General features: G+C 36.9%; 1 protein-coding gene across 6 annotated transcripts in view; it reads right to left on the bottom strand.

Annotated features, from left to right (window-relative positions):
- The window catches only part of DPYD (dihydropyrimidine dehydrogenase), a 347,633-nt gene that overhangs the window by 226,815 nt on the left and 96,849 nt on the right, over positions 1-23,969 (bottom strand). For all 6 annotated transcript variants that reach the window (XM_086842923.1, XM_086842920.1, XM_086842919.1 and 3 more), the window contains exons 4-5: positions 21,949-22,036; positions 8,691-8,852 (exon numbers count right to left, since the gene is read on the bottom strand). In XM_086842923.1, coding sequence (XP_086699049.1) covers positions 8,691-8,852; positions 21,949-22,036 — 250 coding nt within the window. The remainder of the gene's footprint in view (positions 1-8,690; positions 8,853-21,948; positions 22,037-23,969) is intronic.

Below are 23,969 nucleotides of genomic sequence, written 5' to 3'. Positions count from 1 at the left end.
GCATGATCCTGGAAAAATCACTTATAGCTTGAATTTTAGAGGTGGTAGGTGACAAACATTAGGTGGGTTTGAAATGTTTTTTAGGAACCACACTTAGTCTTCAGTGCTATATTTTCACTGGTAACCCATGCTTTAGATTCCTCCCCTTAGATAATTTTTATAGGACTTTATTTCAGTTTCTTATCTATCTAATTTACTGCCCAATTTTTAATTGGGTTTCCAAAAACTGTAGATATACCTGAAAGTTAGACTGTTCTCCAATTAATGCCCCAATTAATCATTCACCTGCATAATGGTGATGATCTGCTCCGATCTGTCATGACTGTTAAAAATACTTTGGAACAATCTCTGCCCTGTTTGGCATTTCTACAGAACCCAACACAATGGGCTGCTAACCTGGTTCTAATGTCACACAGTTTTTCAGATTTGCATTAAATCAGTTCTTTACTCAGATATACAGGTAAGAGGTGAAGGCAGAAATATTCTGCATTCCCCAAGCTAGACTTCACTCTCCTCTTTACTTACATAAATTTTAGGGAAAGAAACCGAGTCTCTATCTTGTATGATCTACAGAAGGAAAACGCATGGACTTACAACCTTAGAGGCTCCTAAACATTAGAAGCATGGACGAGCACAGCTACACCTTATATTTACTTTAGGCATTAGGGGGAAAAATGTTTAACCCAAGCAGTATGTAGCTGTAGCAGAGAAAAGAATTCAGGAGTGCATTACGTGGGGATTCTCAGTCATATCACAAACACCATCAATGCAGCATCTTAAAAACTACCAGGAGACCACACTGTTCCCCACCTATTTCAATGCAGAGTTCCCTAAGTACTAATTAGTCCTCTAAAATACATACACTCTTATTTATCATAATAAACATAATATTTAAACTGTTTAGAAGCTTACCGACAGATTTTACTTTCCTCAGAACTCAAGACGCAAGGGGTTTTCAAGCTAAATTTTGGCAATTCCACTCATGATTAGAATTTTTCATTTATATTTTGAATCAATGTTCATTTTCTTCATGTGCACTTGAGCACTCATGCTAGGTAAACCAATGATTAGTTCCTTCCCTCTCTAAAATTTCTGTGTCAAACTCCCCCAGTCTTTGTAAATTGACACAGCAGTTTAACAAACTGCATGAAGCAAGAGACAGATAATTGTTTTAAAGAAAGAACCATTTAAACCTGACAATTCATACAATATGGGAAAGTTTAATGTGGTTATTAATGGATTTCACAGGCTGAAAAGCTCATATTGCATTGTGAAACTAGACTATGATAACCAAAATGCAATGATACTTCTAAAATGTCTGCTTTGTTATATTCATAAGAAATTGCTTGAGCTATACCAAATTTTCATTAGTCTCATGTAGTTGTTTATAAAGGCTATTCAGTAACAAAAAATATATAACTAGCATATTTAATGTGTATATTGAACATGCTGAATATACATATGCTTAAAACATTTACTATTAAATTTACTTTATTGTTAATATTACTATTTTTATATGTGCTATTGAATACTCTGTATTCCAGATTCCAACAATACCCATCAAATAAATATTACACTGAAGTTCCAGACTACTGTAGTGCAGTGTTAAGCTTCAGAAACCAAGCATTCATGCAGAAAATCCTAGGAGTTCAGGCTGAATGGTCAACTTTAATTCTGCCTATTTGCAAACAGGGTAAAACTGTCTTTATGCAGCACAGCCAGCTTGTGTGGCAGCATCTTGCCATCTGGAATTCAGTGGCAGTTTTGCATATTAAGGCTGGCAGGGTAACTGTGTGAAAATAGCAAACTGCTTTAATGCATTTCAGAGGATTTTTATTCACCTCATGGTGAAGTTTCCTATACTGTAAGTCAGTTAATTAAATATCACTGAATTCCTCTGTATAAATCCTTTGGTGGCCAGAGATGAGTAACTGGCAAGCAAGTGTTCAGTAGCACATTACATTCAACTGTCCTTTCTGCTTCTAATCTCTTCAGACTATGTTCAGGATGCAGGTAAAATTTAATGCTACTGCCCTTCTTTTCACTTTTCCTTCAAAAACATGATTTCTTTCTTGTTTGGTGTTTGGATGGAGTTTTTCCTTTGTTTTGCAGGGCTTTTTAACCAAGACCCATTCAAGAAAATGAGACCAAATGATGAATTTAAAGCAGACTCTCTCAGTCATCATCCTCATGTCTGCCTTTCCTTCTGGCTCTCTCTCATACTCAGTCAAAAGAGATTAGATATAACAGCCATTAATAACATTACGCATATATTCTTCAACTTTTTACCAAATATGACACAATTGTCACTACTTCACTGTCTAGGGCCCATTCAAATTAAATCCTCATTGATTCTATCCACTTCTTATGCTTCATGTCCATTAGGGTCTTCCAACAGGATAGCCCAGCTTATAAAACATGGAGACTTAGTCCACAAGTGAGATGCAATTCAACCAAACCAAAACAGCCAATCTATTCTGCTAAGTTCCAACAAATGAAAAAAATTCTCTCTTGAGTCACACATTTGTAACATATTATAGTTCTCCTACATGCATCACTTCATTGTGATGTGTAAAGGTGTGACTGCACTTGCTCAATGCTCTCAAAAGCATGGTTCCTGACAGTATGAAATCTAAGTTTGCTGTATTCTCTGTTGTAAATGAAGCATCCTTTCACTGCAAAGGGGTTGATTCATGTTTCAAAATATTCAACAAAGAGCATAATTCCTAAATACATAAAAATAGCATATAACATGAGTTTGTACTCAGGTTCCACAACATGTCCCACTTGAGCAAACTAGAGTGGTTTCAATGAGCAACTGATTCCAGTTTAAATTTCCTGGAAAGTTTTAACCAACTCATTGTAGCTGCTCTTCAGAACACAGATAGGGAAAAGCTTATTGCTAGCCTCATGTAATAAAATTCTGGTTCTTTTCTTCACTGCACCACTTGTATTAGCATGTTTTGATGAAAAGATGTGACATTCAGTGAAGAGTAGCAGGTGACTCAGAGAAATGTATTTTGCTCATCAGATGAAAATAATTTTATGGCATAGTAAGCATGACTTAAGTCTAAAACATTTTAAATCATTAAAACAGGCTGGAAATGATATTTAGAATTTTTGTCTCTAATTTTATATTATTTAAAATAAATAAAATAACTAATTTCACTCAGTGTGACACTTAGAGTTATGGTTTAGTTGACAAGATGTTGTTTGGTGAAAGGTTGGACTTGCTGATCTTGGAGATCTCTTCCAACATTAATGATTCCATGATCCCTGGCAGTGTTCAAGGCCAGGCTGGAGGGGTCTTTGAGCAAACTGGTCTACTGAAAGGTGTCCTTGCCCATGGCAGGGGAGTTGGAACTAGATGGTCTTTAAGCTACCTTACAACACAAGCCATTCCTCTATTCCATGATTGCTTAAAATTATTTTTGGACTATAACAATGTATTAAATTAAACAGTTAATGGATTGAAAGTTTAATCTCAGTGTTAAAACGTGAAAAACCTTTGACTAATCCTACAAAACCAGACTATCAAAACATACTTACTTTGTATATCCAAGATATATGCAGAAGGACACATTTCAGAATGGAAAATAGAAGGAAAATTTAACCTTTTAGTAATGTAAGTTTTGATTTGATAACCAAATCTTGTATATTATTTAGATATAATGCTTGGTTCCATCCTTAAAAGGCTCTAGAAATAAGTTTATCAGTAAGGTTTACAGTTAAACATCCTTCATTTATGCAGTGAGATACCAAACAGCTACTGACATAGACATCAGAATCTAGCTGGAATTAATTTTAATGTGAAACATATCAGTATATACCGAATTGTTATCACATTCTACTAGTGCAAAGACAGTAAAATACAGGCAATTAAATAAGGAACATTTAGGTACTGGTTTTATTAGTTTCACACGTTCCCACTGGTTTCCATGGATATTTATCTGTAGGCTGGTTTACATTAATACGGGACAGAATAATATTTAAAGAAGAAAAACATATTCTGCACATATTTTAATGCAAAATAAAGCAAATTACATGCACAGTAGTCTTTTTGAAGCTGTCAAATTACATGATCACCCAATTAATTCCATTAATTGCAGTGAATAGCATAGGATGTTACATGAAGTGTTTTCTACAAACGTGCTAGTTATGAAACCTTGTTCTTCCCTCCACAATTTAAGAGCTAAAGTCGCAATACTTCAAATTTTTATGGAGGTAGGTGAGTGCTTGCAAAACTAGGGCCTAAAACACCTTATTAAAGAATTTTTAAACCTCCATTATTTTAATCCTAAGATATCCCATGGATCTGGGACACTGCAGAGTTCAAATCTCAACATTTCATGAATCGCACCACTAAACGGACTCAGTAACATTCATGCAAACACGTTCAAAAAACAAAAAATGTTTAACATCTGTAAAACAAGCTGTAGAGAAGTTTATATAACGTGCCAAAATATCAGCAAATCTTTCAGCACTGGCCAGAGAAATCAGAAGTCCGCAGATTCATCCCCTGAACTATTGTAGAAAGCTACACCATCCTTTTAGACAAGCCTGAAATCTTATTCATTATTATCATGGATTTCAACATGACTTAAAAGATAAAGTTACCTAAAGATGTATTAAAATTAATACTGACAAATAAAGGGCTTTTTCTATTTGTCCTGCTGTCTTAGCTCCCCAAAACAACCCTCCTCTTGCAGATGCAGCTCATGTATCCGTGCCTATGATGATGCCTAGCCTGGTATCTCAAGGCCATCCAACTGCAGGAGTGGCAGCCCCATGAGAGCCACCTTCTCCTCAGAGCTGCACTACAGACTGATCAGAGCTGTCAATTTGCAGCTCAAAGAGGAACCCTAAACCCAAGGCACAGTGTGCCACTCCATGGCAATCCCTCAGGGAAGACATTTCTTCCTTGACTGTGGTGGGCTGAGGAAGAAGGGAGGTTCAGAACTCGGGTCCCTCACCAGAACACTCCTTCCAGCACAGGTACTCTGCTGAGATGTCCCTAGGTGAGCAGCAGGTAAGCTCATACAATCCCTCTTTTTGGAAAAACACATATCAAATTTCTTTTTCCAATTTCTTTTTGCTGCAGCAGCAGTCAGTATGCATCTGCAAAGAGGAATTAATCAGAACTGTGGCTGGCACAAGAGCCATAGTACTAAATGATCTAGTGTTTATATCTAGTATGCAGAGATTAAAATAATGCATTTTCTATTTAGCTTGTGCTGCATCATTCAGAATGATTAAACAGAAACAGGAGAGAACTTTTAGATTCTATGAAGTAGAAAAAAAAGTACAAAAAAGTAATAATTTGTGGGTTTCTTACTGATACTACAGCAGATACGGTAATAGACCTCACTTCATTTTTACTACAAGCTTGCAAACATGTACTTGAGTAACCAGTGATTTTAGTTCATTTTGGGACTGACAGCCATATACCTCATGCTTACATGTATTGTCACTGCAATCTCAGTATATTTTCATTGAACTTGTGTTCAAAAAAATGGATGTTTCCTGATTCTGAAGTACTTGGGCAAAGGAGACAGATAAAGACATTAATATGATTTTGACCTGTGCAGTAGCAGGTGTAACCCGAGCTTGACACTTGTCATTTATAATAGTGAGATTTACTCCATGTTATTCTCTAGATGCAACAGTTACCATGGTAACTGCATGCCAGTATACACAGTCTACATCACAAATACAAACGGTCATTTCCTTTTTTTCCACTTAAACATTTAATTGTCAAAATTCACATTTTCTCGGGCTGGATTACAATTCACTTTGAGAATGAGCCAAACACAGTTATAAAACTATATGAAAGGGCAGAAGGAAAACGCAGGCAGCATAAGGTGCCATTTTTTTTTACTGTTCTACCGTATGCAAGACAAATATTTTACAATTAGAGAGCTTTATCTGCAGTATGAACAGATGATCAGTCATTGTTCAGAAGCACAAACGGGCACACGTCATACCCATATATTTTCCATTTTAAATCCAAATTCCTGCTTTACTGCAATTTTATCTATTATCTCAGCTAGCAGTTGTGCCCTTTTATTACTGCTCACTCACATAATGCATCAAGTGTATGATCCTCAGACTAATTCCACGGGAAAAAAAAGCCTAAAACTGGCTTCATGCACAATGGAGTTTTCAGTAAATAAGCCCCTGTGGGACAAATATTACACCACGCATAAGAATCACCATGCAGCTCTCATTAAGACTAACACATGTTGCATGCCTAAATTACACAATTTCTTAAGTTACTTGTACAGGTAGAGCTGTGAACACACTATATGGGCCAATTCTTGTATAAACAGCAGTAACTTACAATTTTCTTGAATATTATAATCTATATTTTCATAATGATTGTTACTTTGAAGCACTCATACCATTATATTTTTTAAACTACGCCTACTTTCACAATAAAATTTAACTGAAAAGTAAAAAAGTACTAATTGCAAAAGTGACTGCCTATTATTACTAATTAAGAGTGGTATAATACATACAAATTCTATGTTAAACAGCAGTAAACCTAAAGGTTATTAACAACAATTTTTTTATAATATTTTACATTTTTTTTATATACTAGATGTATAGAAATATAGATACTATGAAAATACTAAGGAAAATAAATTTTTTTGAAACATTCTTTTTGGTGGAGTCCCATACAGAACTATGTAACCATTTTATTCTGTTAGAGCTCCTGAAACTAACATAATTTTAAAAAAACTTGAAACATTGAAAACTATTCATCCTCTGCAGTTTTCATATCAATCATTATGCTAGCACTGAGCTTTTTTTAATAGATTTCTAAAGATTTTTTGAAGAAAAATGGCAGATATTTAGCATTATCTATCAAGACATAATTCCTCTCTATTAATCATAAAATAAGGCCTAAAAGAAGACACAAATCAAATTATAACAGATATTACTTGCATGTGGTTCCTAAACAGTAATATTTCACCATTGTATTTATGATCTACTTGACAACTGTTTAATTTTTTTTTTTCTTTGGTCAGTTGATTTGGAGTTTTTATCTTTGGTTTTGTGGGGGGTTTAAGGAAAAAAGAAGTCTTCTGGTTTGCAATAAATACTAACTTTTTATATATACAGAATACTAGCTTCTTATACATATAGAATAAACGCCAATAGAAGAAAAGCTAATAAAAGCGCTTCTTTACTGATAAAGCCCAACTATTCAACATAGACATAGAACTAATGCAGCTCAGTGTCTCTAGTCTCACTCTGTAAGTGAGAATTTTGGTTTCTTAGACTTGTGTGCTCAAATCTCAAGAAAAATGATGTAGGTAACTATTTAAATGACAGAGAGGAGAGAAGATTCAGCAACAGCTAGCAGAAAAGTTTATCAGGTGCTCCAGAAGATTTACAAGTCTCCTGGAGAGAAGGAAGGACGGATACAAACAGATAAAAGGAGAACAGCAGCAGCAGGTAATAATATTTGCTCATCAAATCATAACCCACAGCCATAGAGAAGAGGGTGTGAAGTCTGAGCATGATACCTGAGGAAAATACTGGTCTTATAGACATCATCTCTTACTTCCAGATTGATTTGCATTTCTATTTTGGTCTGTCCTACAAAGCTGTTTTTTTTCCCAGGCTTTGCAAAGTTGACTGGAACATCATTGTATGTTTGTAAATAAGATTAGCCAAATGGCTCATGATACAGAATAGGGACATGCACATTTGTCAAGGACTATATAGAAATGTGCAGTCTTAACATAAGTATGCTGTTTTAAATATTGCCACAAGTCCTTCACTTTTACAGAGGCCAAAATAACAATTTTTACCCAATGTTACTTCCGATAGATCAGATGAGGTACTGTCTGAGACCTTAACTTAGATAAAAATTCTCCACCTCAAAAGAAGTTAGCAAGTGAGTAGTTGCCTCTGTCTTTCTTCAGATGGAAATTGAAGCATTGAAACTACATAATCACAAGCAATGCACAACAAGCTCAACAAAAACCCATGCAAAGAACTTTTAATGTGAAGCAGCAGGTACTAACCTTTGCTTCAGTAGCCAAAACATGCAGCTACCTTTATAAACTAGTCAATTTACATATATATACATATATATGTATACATATATAATGTGAATCTGAACCTATGTAAATAGATACACATCTACATATATTTTAGGTCAACCTCAAAATATGTATTTACTTAGGTTTGGAAAAACAGGACAATAAAAAGAAAAAATAATCTGAAGCTTATCCTTTGCTTCAAAGCCAGTATAAATACACATTAATTCTGCTATAGAATCTACCCTATGCCCAGAACAGTTCTACATCTCCTTAATATGCACTTACAGATACAGCTGCACTTGAACTTTTCCCCTATGCAGCCTCCTTGAGTAAGATCCACAATTTCACCTGAGATAAATCTTTCATTATAAAAGAAATTGTCTCAACTACCAGTATGTTTAAAGAATAATCTTGTTCACAAATAATGTTCCTTATGTTCCTATAATGTGCTGCATTATGAAAGCATTTCCAAGCATTTGAGTGTGCTGTAAGAAAAAGGATAATTATTCTAGCTTTCTATGCCTTTATTTTATTACTATCAACTTTTTTTTTTTTTTAATTCATTAACAAAGGCGACCACAGGCAATATTCAATAGCACAAATAAAGAATTTAAGACATTTGCATGTCCTACCTACCTCAGTAGCAAACTGCTGCAATCCACCAATATTAATTGGTCCTTCCTCAGTGGCATACAAATTGCAGCCACCAACACAGAGATCTGATGTTGGACACACCATTCCACATGTCAGGCCAAGTGGATTGTCAGAAAGAATCATTTTGGCAGCTCCATAGTAGTTCTGAAGAAAAAAGAGAAAGGAAGAAGAAATAAAAATTAGTCACATACCAATGAAGCAAAAATTCAAACCTTCAAGAATTTTGTAATTGAATAATATATAAATATATATGATAAATAACACTGATATTACTTAAATGTACTTTACATGTTATACAAAATTCCATCAAAGACATTGAGAAGAAAGTCAGCAAAAACTGTAGATTATAGAAGGGTAAACTTTTGCTTTTTCACTTGCAAAATGCTTACAAGGATCTTTAGTCTGAAGTGGTTGTAGGATTTTTAGTAGCTTAACAAATCTACCTTCAAAAACTACAATTGTTGCATTACGTGCTTGAAAATATTCTCTCCATTTCTAGGTCAATTGGTCAGTAGCTGAGTTGCAACCCTTGTTACAGGTATGACCAGAAAGTGCTGGTTACATTACCAGTTCTTTATGACACAGGAATGAAAAGCTTATTTTACACATCTGTGCACACCATTCCTGTCCTTCACACCAGAGCAGTATGCCAATTTTCCCAGACACGTGATGAGAAGACTTTCCATTTAGTCACCTACAGGTATTGCACTACTCAATTCTTTTCTGAGCTCTTTTTTCTCAACACATACTGATCAGGGCAAGCACTAATTCTCCTGTTTCCTTAAATTATAAACTAGGGAACTGATTAAAAATGTTACCTACGATTCATAACTTCAAAGATTCTCAAAATACAGTGGACTTCTTCTGAAAAGGAATAGTCACCAGATACATGAGAACTAGCAAGAATTCTTTCCATAATAAAACTCTAAGGAATGGACTTTAGCAAGTTCCCAGTGTCTCAGGCCATGAGGAGACAACTGGTGGGTTTTTTCAGCTGGATAATTGTCTTAAGAGGAAGAATCAGAGGAAATGCCAGAAGTGACCTGAAGTGTCATTTAAAGGGAGAGAACTACTGACAGAAGTTCGGCACCTACGTTAATGAAATAATATTGTAAATAAAGCAAACTTTTTAGATACTGTATTTTATTATGTATTGTCAGTATAGAAGTGTAGTTAATAGTATAGTTCTTCCTTCATTTAACCACTTTTCCCACCCCCTCTAAAAGTTCCACCAAGGGAAGTCCATGAAGATGGGTTAAATTTAGACCAAAAGACAATACATTACCCCTTAGAACCAGCAAATAGCTGATTCCACAGAAGTTTCTTTAGTGAGAAATTAATGCTGGAATCTCATTTTGGCTTTCTCCACACTAGAAGTAACTGACTAACTGAAAAACAGTATGTCTCCTTCCTCTTCCACCACCTCTTCCATATTCCAGTCTTCAATAATCGTCACCAAGAAGAAACTGGTTTTTATAACAAAAAATACCTGTCCTTCACCTGTCCTGTCCTTTCCCACAACAGCTGACCCAGAAGAGAGAGAAGATGTTTAAGCACTGTGAAGTACTTGGTCACAGCAGACCCCGTGCAATGCCTGGGACTTTCTGTCAAGTAGGTTAATGCACACAGGAGTGTTTATTCAAAGCAAATACTTTGCCACATAGGGTGAGAATCCACTTAGGAATAAAAAGAGCAGTGTCAAATCTGACAATTTGACCAACAATGATGTAGTGGTTTCACACTGATTGGCATTTGGGGAAAGAAGTAAGAAACCACCCATGGAAGTGATTTCTTTAAGAGAAGCTGCTGGGAAGAGCCTCTGTGACTACAACAGACCAGTAGCTGGCTCGTTCTGAGAACTGACAACATTTTGCACCATTGAGAAATTAGATCCACCTCTGTGAGATCCACAGTTTAAAACCACAAGCCCCAGAACTCTCTCTCTTTGCTTCCAGCCTCAAAAGGTAGCGGAGCTTTGGTGGGGCTGTCTGCAGATGCAAGCAGAGGCATCCATTGATGAACCCAAGCAGATGTTGGAGTAGCTGTGATTCCATGAGAAGCTTGAACAGAGAGAGAGAGTTGATTAATACCCTTTGCCCCTGAGAAGAGAAGAAGAAAACCTCTGTTCCAAGAGATGATCACAGAGATAGATGAAGAGAACCTTTGCCTTTGAACAACTCATCCTTAAAACAATACCCCTTGAGTTCATGGCCCATGGACACACCTCTAGGAGGACTGTGAAAATGGAAGGAATTTCATGATGCAGAACATTTTTGCCTGGCTGGCTGCTATTCGTGGAAATGAAAAGCCATGAGAAAACTGTTTCTTGTAGAGAAGTGTCCATGGTATGAGAGGAGAAAACTTCTCTCCCTACAAGAACTGGTGAAAGACTATTGTATAGCTGGCAACTGATTTAACATCCCAGGTTTTGTTTCTACATTGTCAGTTGGGAAAAGTTGGGTAGGGGGAGGAAAGGTGTTCTGGAGGTTTTATTCTAATGCTTCTTACACTTGTAGTCCTGTTAAGTCCTTAAGTTTTAAGTCTGTTTTGCCCTTCTCCTAATCCGTATCTCACAGCAAGAAATGAGTAAGTGCACTGGTGATTTCAGCCAGCACTAAACCTACCACACTATTTGGTGCGTTGGCCAGGAAACTCAAATTGGTGGATCTAAACACTATAAATGGGTAAGAAGAATTTGGTTTGGGAGGTTCAAATTCACTGCAGGTATATTATTAGACTGAGCATGCAATTCTCTAAGGTTAAAACAGATCATACAGAGATTACCAGGAAAATGCCAACATTCAACAGATTTATTTGCAAACATAACTGGACTCCATGCTTAGTTGCTGGTCTACTGCACACCACGAGCCTCTGACCATCCGCTGGAAACACAATCCAGCTGCCTAGGTGTACTATCATGGGATTTCCTCAGACACTATTAAACCCCACTGAAATTCTAATCCTGGCTGAACAGGTAACCACTTTATACAACTGTTCTGAAGAATCTTCATCCATTTCCCCTGCTAGTAAGACATTTTATTATCCCCAATTCTCATTTATCCCAATGCAAAGGAGTATTAGTTAAACTGGAATCATATGTATTAGCAAACAGTTTTGCTCTTTCAGATTAATTATACTGTTTTGATATCAAAGATTATTAGAGATGCTTAAAGAAAACCTGTAAAGACACTGCAATCTCAATTTGACAGCAAATTACAGAAGTCCAGTTATATTGGAGATGTCACTGACAGAAATTTGCAGACAGCAGAGGTGACAGTCAATGCAGGAGACCCACATCTTTCTGAAGCAGCAGTGAGACCAGTCTATATACCCTGCAGTATCTTAAGTGACACTAGACGCCTGCTCCTCAGACAATTACATCTAGCCATTCCTTTCTTCTACTCTAAAGGAATAATTACATATTAGTATTGGTGATTTTTCTCACTAACTCAAAGACAAAATGGTTTTCAATGAACTTTTGTTCTCTTTTATGTTTCACACATATTATAGTTTTCCTTCCTGTGTTGTCCACAATCATTACATTTATTACCTTCAACTCTGGTTCAATGGAGACAGAGTGCATTTCCATTTAAGCAACTTCATTAAGGATTTTCTACATTTTTCAGCGTTGTAATTAAAATCTATATACAGACCTAGTTATTATGCCTAGAAAGCAAAGCTTTTAAATATTCCTTTTTTTTAAATTAATTTTCTTACATATATAAAGTATATTCTCACACTTGAGCGGTGCCAATACAAGCAACGTCAACACAGCTGGCACATCTTTTGCATTCTTTTGCAAGCTCAACCCAAACTTCAAGCACAGCTGTGCTACAGAAAGACAGGGTATGTTAAAGCATAAGTGACTTCAGAGATAAAGGCCCAGGGTCTGTATGGGTATAGGACCAATATCACAGTTTGTTAAGGGGATATTGAAGGAGATCTGTCTCAGAACACCAGACCAGAGTTTGGTAAGAAGGAAGCTGCAACTGAAGACTCAATGGGGGTAAGGCCAGCTGCTGCTCAACTCTTACTTTGGGAGAAACATGATGGAGTACATGCAGGTAGAGACCTGATTTGGGAAGTTTGGGATATTGCTGTCTCACGAGCTTCTGCTAGTTCAGGTGCTACTCCACTAGCAGTGGTAGCACCTGAAAAATAAGGAACTGCATCCTCTTCAAAAAAGAGTATCAAAAACTATATAGTAGACATTGCCATGCTAAATATTAAGACCTTAAATAAATTGTACCAACCGGTGTGTATCTTCTAGTCTTAGCACCTAAAATAATTTTAACGATAAATTAAAAGACAGATGCATTTGAGAACAGCAGAGCAAGGCTTCTGCACTGCTTCACTAGTGTGTTCCAACTGTGCTAACATGGTCACACCTAGAGATGAAATGGAAGCACAGGTTGGGATCGGATTTGGTTTCCTGGTCTGCCAAAAAATTAATTAGTCTGTGCTAATTTTACCATAGATAATTTATTCTCTCAGAAGAGCTGCAGTTCCCTCATTCTCCTCTTCTACCTTCCTGAAGATCAGTGTAAGCACTGTTCCCATTGCCACAGTTCCTGCCCACTGCCAGTGAAAGGATATTGCCATGTGCTGTGCAGTGGCTCCAGAGCAAGTCCACCTGCAAACCTCCTGCCTGCCAGGGCACGGGGCACAGTGCAGGCTGGGCTCTGGGCAGGACTGCCTGTGCCTAGCTCTGAGCTGCTTCATCTCTTTGTCCTTCTACTCTGTTTAATCACTTATCCTGTCTTTACTGTGCAATTATCTAATGTACCAACCAATCAGAAAAACATTTTACAATACTTGACAAAAGCTGGTGGATAAATTCAGTAAGTCTAGTAAGTTACGCTGAGTGGTGTTATACAAACTGTGTTACAAAACTACAAAGCATTGTAGTACAATAATAAATGAGAGTCTGTAGTATGTGTATAGTATCTAAATTGTTTAGTTACACAAACGCATTGTGCTTATGCAGCTTTATTCTTTTTAAGCTGAAAACATGTATTAACAATCATATTTATCAGTGACATGAAAAGTAGAATATTCATAGAATATTCACATCTAAAAAAAAATATTGATCACATCATTTCACAAAACTAGCATGTAGTAGGCTGCAGATAAAATAGATATGCAGAGATGCAGACCTGGCAGGCTGGTAACTACGCATATGTTGTACATGTGAAAGGATCATAATTAAAGGAAGGCTGGCTTCATTAAAATGACACAGTTACTTCAGTACATGGAATAATGCAAGCTACCTTAACAGTCTGGAGTAATTTTTGTTTAAATAATAAGATGACTCAGTTGGCCAGTTTCTTACAGACGTCACAGAGGAAGCAAGTCTAAAACTAGAATATTTCTGAATTTTTTAATGAGATAAATGTCTGTTCCTGCCTTTGTTTACAGAATCTTTTTTCCTGTGCACTTCCATAGAAATAAATTAATCTAACTGGATAAAATGTTTTGTGGTTTCCTACATCAAAATGTCAATAAATACTACACTGCTAACACAGGGAACAAAAACAAGCCTTAAAGAGATATCAATAATCAGAGGAAAACAGGCAGAAGAGGATCTCCACATGTATCATTTGGAAGCATTATATAATTTGCATGCAAATTAGACTGTTTTTTACTTGAAAAAACCTATTAAAACACATAGGATCAATACTGAGAGACCAGAAGAAATTGCATTTACTATCAGGAAATGCTTATAGCGTCCTTTTTTTCGATTCAATTTGAGAGCTTTTTAAACAAATTCATTATGCATCAGGGTGCTTCAATATTGCAGTTTTTCTCAAAAACAATGAAGAATATGCATTATTATGCTTTATGTAATAAAAATTAATACACAGACTTTATCAGAATTTGGAGACAGCGTGAATACTTTAAAAGGAAAGAAAAAAGTCATAATTTCTTTTTCATCTGGATTTAAGTTTAAAAAAGGGAGACACAGCAAAATACATGGAAAAATATCACCACCTCCTATTCTAGTTCATGTTCTGCAATGGCTTTAAAATTTACTCAGTATGTATTGGATTAAAATATTTCCACAGACCGAAGAGTCACTATTTAAAGTACGTTGTTATATAAGGAGCATTTTTCACACTGACACACACCAGTTCAAATATAACAAGAAACGCCCTCAGTCTGTCAGCCCCCCCAAATATCTTCCGAAGAAGAATGAACAAAACATAACAGCAACTTATCAAATCATACATATTCTATATTATAATGCTGATGATTTTTAATCAATCCAGAAATCTTTCACATCATTTGACTTGTGTCATCATAACAGGACTGTAATTTCACACAGTGTCACTATCTTCTTATGAAAAAGAACGGAAGAAATATCTTGTACTGTCATTTTGTCCTTTGTAGTCTAGAATGTGAGAGATTCCTTAATTGACATAGTGTCATCGCAAAAGTCTATTCTACATAATTACACTACGGCAACTGAAACCAGCTGTCAGCCATTCCATTACACTAAGTACAAACAGACATCTCAAGAAAAGTCACTGTTTCATGTGCATCAATTTAACATCATTCCTAATTTTTCTTTTAAATGTTTTTTTTTTTTCCTTACTATTTTATTTAGTGACCTGAAATACACTACGATTAACCGAGAAAGCTGAATAAAACAGCACTTTTGAAAAACCTGGAGCCTCAAGTAGTACTTAAAGATTAATTGTGATGAATATCTGTATATAATTATTACCAGTCACCTAGCAGCTTTCTGACTTTCACAATCCTTCATTGTATTAACAGTACCCCACCTACGGTATTTTACATATGAACTGTGACTCGTCGTTTTCTACAGTCTGCAGTGGCATATAGATAGCTTTTGTTAATTTAGTCAGAGTTCCTCTGGCACAGAAAAAAACCCATCATTCTGTTTTTCTCACCTGTCATAATCCTATGTCTCTCAACACCCTTTCTCTGTGGCAATCTTCTCTTCATTTATTCTCTCTTAGCAATTCCACAACTTTTTGTATCTTGTCTTCCTCTGTCTAAATACTTTTCATTTTTCTTATTTCTACTGTATTGCCATGAACATATTTTCCTTTACTCCCTCAATCTCCCAAACTTCAGATTCACCCTTGTCCCTTGGTATCTACCTCTTATCTTTCAGTTTGTTCCCTCTCTGATTTCTTCTTTGAAAAAACAGAGTATCACTCTTGAAAATTCTATATGAATTTTCTTTGGTTTCATTTAAACCTAAAGATCCCTCTGAAACCCTAAAACTTACCCCCATGTTCCGCAAGTTTCTCTGTACTGTTCCCGACATGGATTTCTCCCTCCTCCATTTCCCTCCCAGTGTTCTGCACAGCCCAGGGACAACCTCTTATCCAGAGGGCAAGCATGGCTTTGCTGATTTTTGGGATTGGGCTGTGTTTTGAATTTGTTTTCCAATACAGGGTTTTTTATTTGGTTTGGGGATTTTTGGGGGGGCACTGGGTTCTTTTTTGTTGCTGTTGTTCTTTTTTTAATGCTGGTCTCCATATAGTCTGTTAAAAAGAGTTGATGTATCAGTGCAAACCAGCTTATCTTTATTATTAAGGCATGTGGGAGAAGATGGTCTTTCTGAGCACAGAAAAAAAATTGTAGAGTCAATGTCAGGAATCATTCTAATAATGTATGGCTTGAAATAAAAATGAGAAGGCTAGTCACAGAGGGCTCCAGTGACAAAGTGCGTACAGGTAACACAAAAGATACTTCTGTACCCCCAGTTCTTCATTACAGACTGAGACTATAAAGGCTGAGTCACTCACTCCTTAGGCCTGTGCTGTGTAACAAAAGTTGATATCCCTGTATGCACCAACAGCTGTTTTTCAACACTACTACTCAAACCATAAAGGTGTCTGGTAACAAAAAGTTCCAAGACTCTATCACTGAGCAGTTCAAAGGTAAAGCATGAGGAGTTGTTGCTTTCTAAAGGGCCACTTCTCTGGCACAGTTTTGCTGAACAGGAGAAAAATCTATACACCCTACAAGTGTTCAGGCTGAGAGATGCTTCTGGGAAATTGTAGGATTTTCTGCTGCTGTAAAACATTTGCTTCTGCCAGTCCTAAAGGACAAGTGCTAAAGCTTCATTTTACAAATTCCTTCTTGCTTTGACATCAACACAAGGAATGAAGGGTATAAAATCCTAAAATCATTCCTGGTACTACTTCAGGGCTGGGGGGCAAAACTTCTCCTGCAGCAGCTGAACATGTTTGGATTGTGTGTATTTTTTTCTTTTTAAAGAAATAAACAACTAAGACAGCACTTGTTCATTATAAAGCAAGGAATACAGGTTCTGCAATGTGGTGGTATTTAAAGAGGACAGCTGGAAGTCAGAATACTTGTTTGCCATCTTCTGATGTTTAGAAACAAAAATAGCAACTGTGTGCCTGGTGAATTTGAAGTCTGATCTCTGAGAAACAGAATTGCAAGTAGTCTTTATGAACAGAGAAACACAAACTGGGAAGACACAATGGAATAGATTGTACCTTTATAAAGTGGAGTTGTAATCCAGTTTGTATGGAAAAAGAGAATGGAAGTTGTGGCCTAAACTCTACTGAGTCACAGCAGCTAACACAATACAGCATAAGTGACATCTTTTCTCTCAAAGAGGCTCAAGGCTCATTGAGTCTGGCAATTCAATTACCCTCTCAACCCAGGAACAACCCTCCTCCCTTGTCCCTCTTCTACTCCAGAGCTCAGGTCTAATGGCAGAACAGTCAGAACAGCTACATTGTACATGGCCTGTAAATATCTAAAAAGCCTCAGGCTTAAGAGAACAAGAATCCCTGACCCTTTATGATTGCTGTAGCCATTTCCCAACAAAACAAATCACATACAATAGAGCTTTTTAATACCCGACAAAGTAAATCCTTTTCAGTTTACTGCTGTCTAAATAGTCTGTATTAATAATGAATCATGATTAAATAAATACCTGTGTGCAATACTGCTTACACAAGGATAAGGGCAGGGAATTTATTGAACACAGTCTTCTCTAAACAAGTAGAAGGGTAACCAGCTGAAACAAGCTTCTCAAGTGGGTGATGAGAGATTCAAAAGCAGGGCATGAACACCAGTAAGCAGAAAATGTACCCCAATTCCCTGAATCTATTGACCTCAAACACCTGAATGTTCTATGTTTCACCTATTTATTTCTTCTAGAAGCTACCATACATATTTATGAGCTTTTGGATTACAAATGAAAGTTTATTTGTAAGATGAAAACAGAAAACAAATTTATCATATTGAAAACGATTTTCAATGACATGCAAAATATCCATGATCATCTTATGCAAGAACTTCAGTGACAATAATACAGAAATTTTCATCAAGCTGAATATTCACTGCTGAATGATAATATCTAACTTACTACTTCAACAAAATTTTAGCAAAATGCATAGCAAAGTAAAAAATTATGGACTGGTTCCATTAAAAACTATCAAAAATTATAAATTATCTATTTTAGTGTTCAAAAGCACATCATTCTTGTCTTCTATCTGCTCTAAAAGTGTATGGTGCAGATACCACCACAGCAGCAGAATGAAAGAGAGCAGATGATACCACAGAAGCAGCCATGGTAGTTGACTCTCACACAAATTCTGCCAGGTCATGACTTCAGGTGAATCATTTCAACTTTTGGTACCCCCCTCAAAACTTCCACCCTGTACCTTTGACAGAAAGCTAGGAGTTTCAAAATGCAGTACTGTAAAAACAGAAGTACATACCTATAACTATAAAAATATTCCATTAATAAAGTAAACCAGAAGAATTTCCTGTTATTTTATGAATAAAAGAATTTTTTATAGTAGATATTTTATACCAAAGGCATCAGAAACTAATATATCAAAAAGAAAATTCAACCCAGCAGACTGCAGCCATCAAGTCAAGGCTGGGTTCCCTCTATGCGCTGTTAGTTTCCTTAAGTTGCTGGGGACATGAATTACAGGAGGCATAGCCATTGACATGGAGGCTAAAAATACAGAATTATAGAATGGCTTGGGTTGGAAGGGGACCTTGAAGATCATCTAGTTCCAAACCAACTGCCATGGGCATGCAGGACTTTCTAGCCTTGTTTCTCAGCCCATGAATTCAGCTCATGAATACTGCTAAGCATATCCCCTCCCCACCACCGGGTATTTTACTAACTTCCAGTTTTGGGAGGTTTTCTGGCTGTTTAGTTTCAAAGTCAGCATTAGAGCTGTTGCAGAGAAATGCCTCCACAATCTTGCTAGAGAAGATTTTTACTTATAGGGTAAGGAGAGAAGGAAGAGCATAAGACTGTATGTAAACTCACACTTGAAACTTGTATTAACAGAAGCAATGCTGATTTAGGCATGCGATTTCCCATCCTAACATCTTCAACAGCAGAAACCAAATATCCGACTTTTCAAAACTTCCTGTGTGTGGATGTTTCCTGTTGCCTACACAACAACCAGACGTAAACATGAGGTAAAACCAGTTATCAAAGCTGTGTTATACCCCTTACCATAAGTTTCACAGTGGATACAGAAGATATTGATAGGTAGGGATAGGGTCCAAAACTACATGCTATGATCACATTTCAGTAATATAAGATACTTTGAGTTCTCCACAAAAAAAAAGTTGTATCTACTTAGAGAAAAGTAGTAAGCTGCAATTCTTTTCTATAGCAGGATTTTCTGATAAAACAAGTGTGTGATCAGGTCACCTGCTCAGGGAAAAGCCAGTGTCTTACCACACACCTGCAGCTTCCAGGAGGATTCAAAAGTAATCATCAAACAACCAAAATTTCATAGGGTTGATCCACCCCACTGACCAGGTTAAATCTGGCCCTATTAGAATCAGTAAGCATGCACTCATTGGCTTCAGTATGGCAAAGATTTTACTTCAAACCTTCAAGGCATTTTACTAATATTATTCCATGGCCAAAATGCAACTCTCGAGGCTCTGTGGTCACCCCACCTTGATTGTCTCTGCTCTACAACAGAAACACAGAATTCAAAATGAATCTGCCTTTAAAATAACTTACCCTTTCCATCAAGTTACAAAGAGGCATCATATTTTGGAGGCTGTCAGAGTCTAAGAGACCCACAAAATTTATTGTACCAGGATGCTGCTGGTGTTAGTTCTTTTTCTGACACCGTCTAATGCAGGCTGCAATCCATCTTCCTCGGTTGCTTATTCCCAGCTTTATGTTTTGACAACTAGGTGCCTTTTCTTTCATCAACAATGTATCACCCTATCCTACCCAAAGCAGTAGCATAATGAATCCTCCATAAGACCACCCTGGTAAAATACTTCATAAAAGTTGCTTTAGGTTTCCTAAACAAACTACAGCACAATGTTCACAGATTCACTGGGTTGGAAAAGACCTTCAAGATCATTGAGTCCAACCCAGCCCTAACCTCAACTAAACCATGGCACCAAGTGCCACATCCAGTCTGTTTTTAAACACATCCAGGGATGGTGACTCCACCAACTCCCTGGGCAGACCATTCCAATACTTTATCACCCTTTCTGTAAAAAACTTTTTCCTAATATGCAACCTATATTTCCCTTGGCACAGCTTAAGACTGTGTCCTCTGGTTCTGTCAGCTGCTGCCTGGAGAAAGAGACCATCCCCCACCTGACCACAGCCACATTTCAGGGAGTTGTAGAGAGTGATGAGGTCACCTCTGAGTCTCCTTTTCTCCAGCCTAAACAACCCCAGCTCCCTCAGCTGTTCCTCACAGGGTTTGTGTTCCAAACCTCTCACCAGCCTCGTTGCCCTCGCTCAAGCGTCTCAATGTCCTTCCCAAACTGAGGGCCCAGAACTGGACACAGCACTCAGGTGTGGCCTCACCAGTGCTGAGTACAGGGGAAGAATGACCTCCCTGCTCCTGCTGGCCACACTATTCCTGACACAGGCAGATGAGACAGAGTAGCAGTTTCATTACTGTACCTTTTCTGCTCGGTTTGCCTGCTTCACGATGCCTGAAGAGGTAATAAGCAGCAATATGCCACAAACTATACTGTGGTTGCAAACAGATGCCTGCATTCATGAAAATAAATGCACCAGTGACAGGATACAGATTATATATGAAAACCATCTATATGCATATATTGGGCATAATGCCAATTACTGCAAACCACAGCACCACGTAGTTATGTGATAATTCATACACACATTTTAGTATCTCCTCTTATCCTAACGTTTCTTGTTAAGGTGCAGAATTTACTGGTGTCTTCTCCGTACCACACAGTTTAGTAAAAGCAATTTGGCTGTTCACTTGCACATGGAAGTGCTGCTGCTGCTCCCCACTTCACCCAGAGTTGCCTGTGTTGTCCCTTTCAGCTGCACGTAACAGCGAGAAATGTTAGAGCATAAAAAGCAGACAGACAATGTCTATAGCATCCTCAGTAGATTATGAGTCTAGTTGGGCTCATACAGATGTAAGTCACATGAGAGCTGATGATTCCACAGACAGGAAGAAAGCTTTACTAGGTATGGGGCAACCAATGTCCATCATCTCTGGGCTATCCCAGGTGGCCTAATAATTCTTGTCACATCAACTTTGCAGTAACCTTTATTTATTTCTCTTTATGACCATTAAAAGTAATTTGTAAACTACAATTCAGAATAATGTTTTTAAGATTTCATTATGATCTTTGAATAGTAGCCTATAAAGAAAGAGTACAGGACCTCCAAAGAGGGGGCCTGTTTATTCCTGTAGGATGTTACTAATAGTCTCTGTGAGTGACTACACTTGCATTAAACAGAGCCTCTTACTATAAAGGAAAAGATAGTATTCCTTGAGATTATCAAAAATTATATCAAATTTCTGCCCGTAAGAAATTTAAATTATAACCACTTCTAAAAAAAAAAATAGAAAACCATCAACACCCCACCACACGCACCTTTAATGAAAGAAGAGGTTTGTAACTGTAATACCTCAAGTAGCAGAAAGGTTAAATAATGATATTATAATGCTTAGGTTTTTGAATACCATTGTATTTGAAAACCATCAAAACCAAAAACTTTATAGAAAAAGTGACATGAAAAAATAGATCAGCACTATACACTATCTGTATGAGCACAGAACAGAAGTAAAAATAATCAAAATTAGCTGACTCAAACTTCAAAATGTCTGTTCTATACACTTCATTTTGAAGACTTTCCAAAGATAAGCCTTGAAATGCAATCTCACCCATGAAATTGCAAGTAACTGCTGTTATCTCCCACCATGTACAACTGCAGACCTGATTTTACCTTGTTTGCTATACTTGTGATGAATGACTTGATGTCCAGATTAGTTGGGCAACTCTTCTGACAGGGGGCATCTGCACACTTTAGGCATCTACAGGAATAAAAGAAAATGTGTCAAGGAGACATGGAATACAAGTGCTCCCAATAGCATAAGGTTTTCAAGTTAGCATGCTAAAAGATAAGTCACAAAGCAATAATGCATAACATTTTCATAGAATTTCTAAAACCTCAAAGCACTACATGATCATTATTGACTGTCATAAACACAGATTAGTTATGTTTTGTTGAAGGCAGAGGGTACCATTTACACACACACAGACAACATCTGTAGAAGTATTAGGCAACCCTTGAATTACAGAGAAGTAATGTTTTCCCTGGAATCCATGATTGCTAAACTGACCAGTTCATTTTTCTATTTGAAAAAATCTGTGTTGTGAACCTAAATTTATTAACTAAGTTCTGGAAGTCTCATTATGGATTAAATGCTGAATGTTGGACAATCAGATATACAAAAGCAACAGTATTTCCACAAAGGAAGGAATTACTTTTACTATATGTCCAAAGAATAAGAATAGCTGCTGAATTTTCAAGTCACTTTTCTTTGAATTTCCTGTGATAATTCTGTGACTTCTGAAAACAATTCAGTAGTCATATATACTCCCAACCAAAATCCCTAAGACATTTTCCTGTAATTTCTAATGACAAAACCTAACTAAGTAATAAGGTGACAAAACAACCTAAGTAATAAAGAATGATTTTCTGTTTCTGCATAGTCATACACAGAGGTGTAATGATCTGGTTGCTTGCACCAGTCCCATCTAAGAATTAAGTCCTCAGGACAGTCTACAAAACTTGCATTAAGCAAACCTTAAAAAAAAGATAAAAGTCAGCTGAAGGAGTAAAATGGCTCTCTATTAGGCACAAAGGTATTAGTACACAGCCTTGGTTTTATTGATCAATGATTATCGTAGGTCAAATGCCTCACTACTTGTCTCAGAATTCATTAGATTATTCCAGATGCTCTTTTGCTACTGCTTTAGTAATATTCAGAACTAATGCAAATTGTGGGTTTAGCAATCTATGGAAAACGAAATAAAATTGGTTTTTACTTTTTATTTGAGCTCAGATACTTACGTTAAGTTCCATAAGCCTACCCTAATTATTGTTATTCAGTGCTAGGTAACAACATTGTGGAACTGGCTGAGACAGTATTTTTAAACAGAAAAGCTGCAAGTGGCCAGTGGACTATATACAAAGAAATGAAGAGTCCTTGAAAGAAAATAAATGACTGGAATACCTGCAGCAAAATACTGTTCAAACTTTTTCAATCACACACATCAGATTTTTGTTTTGTTTTGTTTTCTCAGTTAAGGGTGGAATATGAGAGAAAGGAAAATCTAGTTAAGTAGAAGATTAATTAGCCTTTCATCTAATTATTCATTATTATCTAGCTGGGTATTCCGGACAATATGGCACCAGCAAAATTTGAAGGCACATGAGGTAGTGGCTTATTGGATTTCCTCACAAGACTAGCCATGGAAAAAAGGACATACCAGAGGATATACCTAAAGTAAACAGGTCTCACAGGCTGCAAAAGACAGGAAACCTGCACAAGCCAAACCTGGGTTCAACACCACACTGGGTTACTAGTTCAGCAAGGTGGGATGTCAGAAAAGCACCAGCAGGTTTAGCTGTGGCAGCTGAACACAACACTGCCCAGCACCACCTGTGACAGGTACATGTTAAAAAGGCCTTAACAAGGAAAGGTGGGACAGGGGGACCTCAAAAGGTTGAGAACACTGAGTCATGAGAATGCTTTTAGCATTCTAAGCAGACAAGAATTTCTTATTTGAAAGAAAGAAAAGTTCTAGTACTAGAAGCCAGCAAAAAAGATGTGCTAGACAAAATAACACCAGTATGAGGGCTCAGTTGAGCAGTTTGCCTGTGTAGGCAGTAAGGAAATAACAGAACCCAAAAATCATACAATTAAAAAAGATCCATTCAATTAAGACTTTTCACTTTCC

The sequence above is a fragment of the Cyanistes caeruleus genome, chromosome 9 (genome assembly GCF_971803275.1).
Source record: "Cyanistes caeruleus chromosome 9, bCyaCae1.hap1.1, whole genome shotgun sequence".
Taxonomy (NCBI): Eukaryota; Metazoa; Chordata; class Aves; order Passeriformes; family Paridae; genus Cyanistes; species Cyanistes caeruleus.
This window is presented reverse-complemented; position numbering and strand designations above follow the sequence as displayed.